Genomic DNA, 2,361 nt, shown 5'->3' with positions numbered 1-2,361 from the left:
TTACTTCATAGGAAGCAAAGTCTCCTTCCTCAGCGCCCTCCGCAGGGCACCCTTGACCTCTGCGTTCCTCAGGCTGTAGATCAGGGGGTTCAGCATGGGGTTGAAAAGGCTGTAGAACAGGGAGAGGATCTTCTGCTGCTCCTCAGGGTGGCGGGACTGGGGGGCCATGTACATGACGATGGCGCTGCCAAAGAAGAGCCCCACCACACAGAGGTGGGAGGAGCAGGTGGAGAAGGCCTTTCTGCGGCCCTCCCCTGACTGGATCCTCAGGATGGCCAGCAGGATGCGCGTGTAGGACACCAGCACCCAGCACAGGGGCCCCACCAGGACGAACACGCAGGCTGCAAAGATGCAGAGTTGGTTGAGCCTGGTGTCGGCACAGGCCAGCTTGAGGACAGACAGGATCTCACAGAAGAAGTGGTTGACCTCGTGAGGCCCACAGAAGGGCAGCCTCAGGATGAGGACTAGATGGACCAGGGACAGTAGAGAGCTAAACATCCAGGAAGCAGCAGCGAGGATGTTGCAAACTCTCCAGCTCATGATGACAGCATAATGTAGGGGGTGACAGATGGCCACATACCGATCATAAGACATTGCTACCAAAATCAGGCACTCTGTAGCAGCAAAAGCCAAGTACAGGAATGTCTGCATGAGACATGGAACAAAGGAGATGGTTCTTCTTTGGTTCACGAGGTTTGCCAGCATCTTGGGGACATTGTTGGAAGCATAGGACATGTCAAGTACAGCCAGATGAGAGAGGAAGAAGTACATGGGTGTGTGCAGCCTGGGGTCCAGACAGATAATCCCAAGGATGATCCCATTCCCCAGCAGGGTGAAGGTGTAGAAGACAGAGAAAAGTCCACAGAGGAAACACTGCAGTGCCGGATCTACCTGGAATCCCAGCAGAGTGACTTGTGTGATCCATGTCTGGTTGCCGCCCATGCTCTTCCAGTAGAGAGGAGACCTGGACCAGGTCAGGTTGGTCAGAGCTGTGGAGCAAAGATGCAAGGTAGTTAGTGGATGTCACAGAGGTAGCATTTGGAAATGGATCCCTTAGGATGAATTTGCTCTCGTTTATTTTCAGATATGTTCCAGAAAATTAATTGGTTTGATCATAAAAATGAGAGAGGAAAAAAAAAAAACATTGCATCAGTGGAATAATAAGAAAAAAGTAATATTTGCTTTCCTTTTCTTCTCTAATTTTTTTTTCTGTGCTGTGGAATGAGCGCAGAGCCCCATGCATGCTAGGCAAATACTCTATTGCTAAGCCACATTACTGGCCCCAAATCTTAGTATAGATGACAAAATACGGTTAAAATTGTATAGGATCTACTGTCATATACTCTATGTAAGTGGATACACATACTCACATGCACACATATGATGTTTTAGAGAATTCACATTTTCTGGTTTCCTTTTCACAGTGGGAGTCATGATTACTAATGTCATTTGAAATGAGGTGATTCTGAAAAAATGCTGCCCTAGGAGTACTTTCATTCCTGGGTCAAGATGTGAGGTGATGGGACACATGTGTCCTCTGCTGTTCATACACCTGCCCACTGCCCCACTTACCGTCTCAACATTCTTTCTACCCTCTAACTTCAGATTTGAAGTCCCTTCTAAATAACTTCTCAGTTTTGTAGTTTCTTGACAACTCCCTGAGTCCTCCTTTTCAGCAGCTCTCTGGAAGCTCCTGTTGGTACTTTTTTTGTTGTTGTTGTTCATCTCCAGTGTCTGTGGTTTTATTTTGAAAGTTTTAACTTACTTCGTCATCAGCACTTGATCCTGAAATTTAGGCATAAGTGAAAGAATTCTCTGGCCATGTGTAAAGGATTTGTTATATATCTTAAGTACCCTTAGATGCCACATGATGATGGTTTGGTCAATGTTGGACTCACTGTGGTTCCATAGGACCATATCACCTCGTGAAGGGTATAGTCTTCGGTTTGTGAAGTATCGTCTTTCCAATAGTTCCACAACAATGAGATCATCCAAGAATTTATTGCTTAGACTGTGTCCTAGTCACTATGTGACTCATGACTACAGTCAACAAGATGACCCCTCCAAGTCTTCCTGAAGGAGAGCACTGACACATGGAAGCCAAGTTTCATTTCCAGTGGTTACACTGTGACATGATAGCCACACCAGCACTGCATCATGTTTGTTTTCTCTTTTCCCAGTTATTACTTAGTGTAGTGCCAAATCTCAGAGCTTATCTCATTTACTAGTGTACTGCCAAGATATTGTCCTCAATATCTTCCCAGCTGCGGCAACTCAGGTTGTCATCAATTCCTCCTGCAACTTCTTCTCTTTGCCTGTTACCATGCTACTAGACTATTGCTCTTCAGACAGAGCCCGAGC

General features: G+C 46.3%; 1 protein-coding gene across 1 annotated transcript; it reads right to left on the bottom strand.

The window, feature by feature from the left end:
* Positions 1-942, bottom strand: LOC308643516 (olfactory receptor 2A14-like; the record flags this gene model as incomplete). The annotated part of the gene is made up of 1 exon (XM_081283341.1): positions 1-942. One exon carries the CDS (start codon positions 940-942, stop codon positions 1-3), a length of 942 nt encoding a protein of 313 aa, XP_081139467.1.
* Positions 943-2,361: the final 1,419 nt, after the last annotated feature.

The sequence above is a fragment of the Spermophilus citellus genome, assembly GCF_964194105.1.
Source record: "Spermophilus citellus genome assembly, chromosome: 3".
Taxonomy (NCBI): Eukaryota; Metazoa; Chordata; class Mammalia; order Rodentia; family Sciuridae; genus Spermophilus; species Spermophilus citellus.
This window is presented reverse-complemented; position numbering and strand designations above follow the sequence as displayed.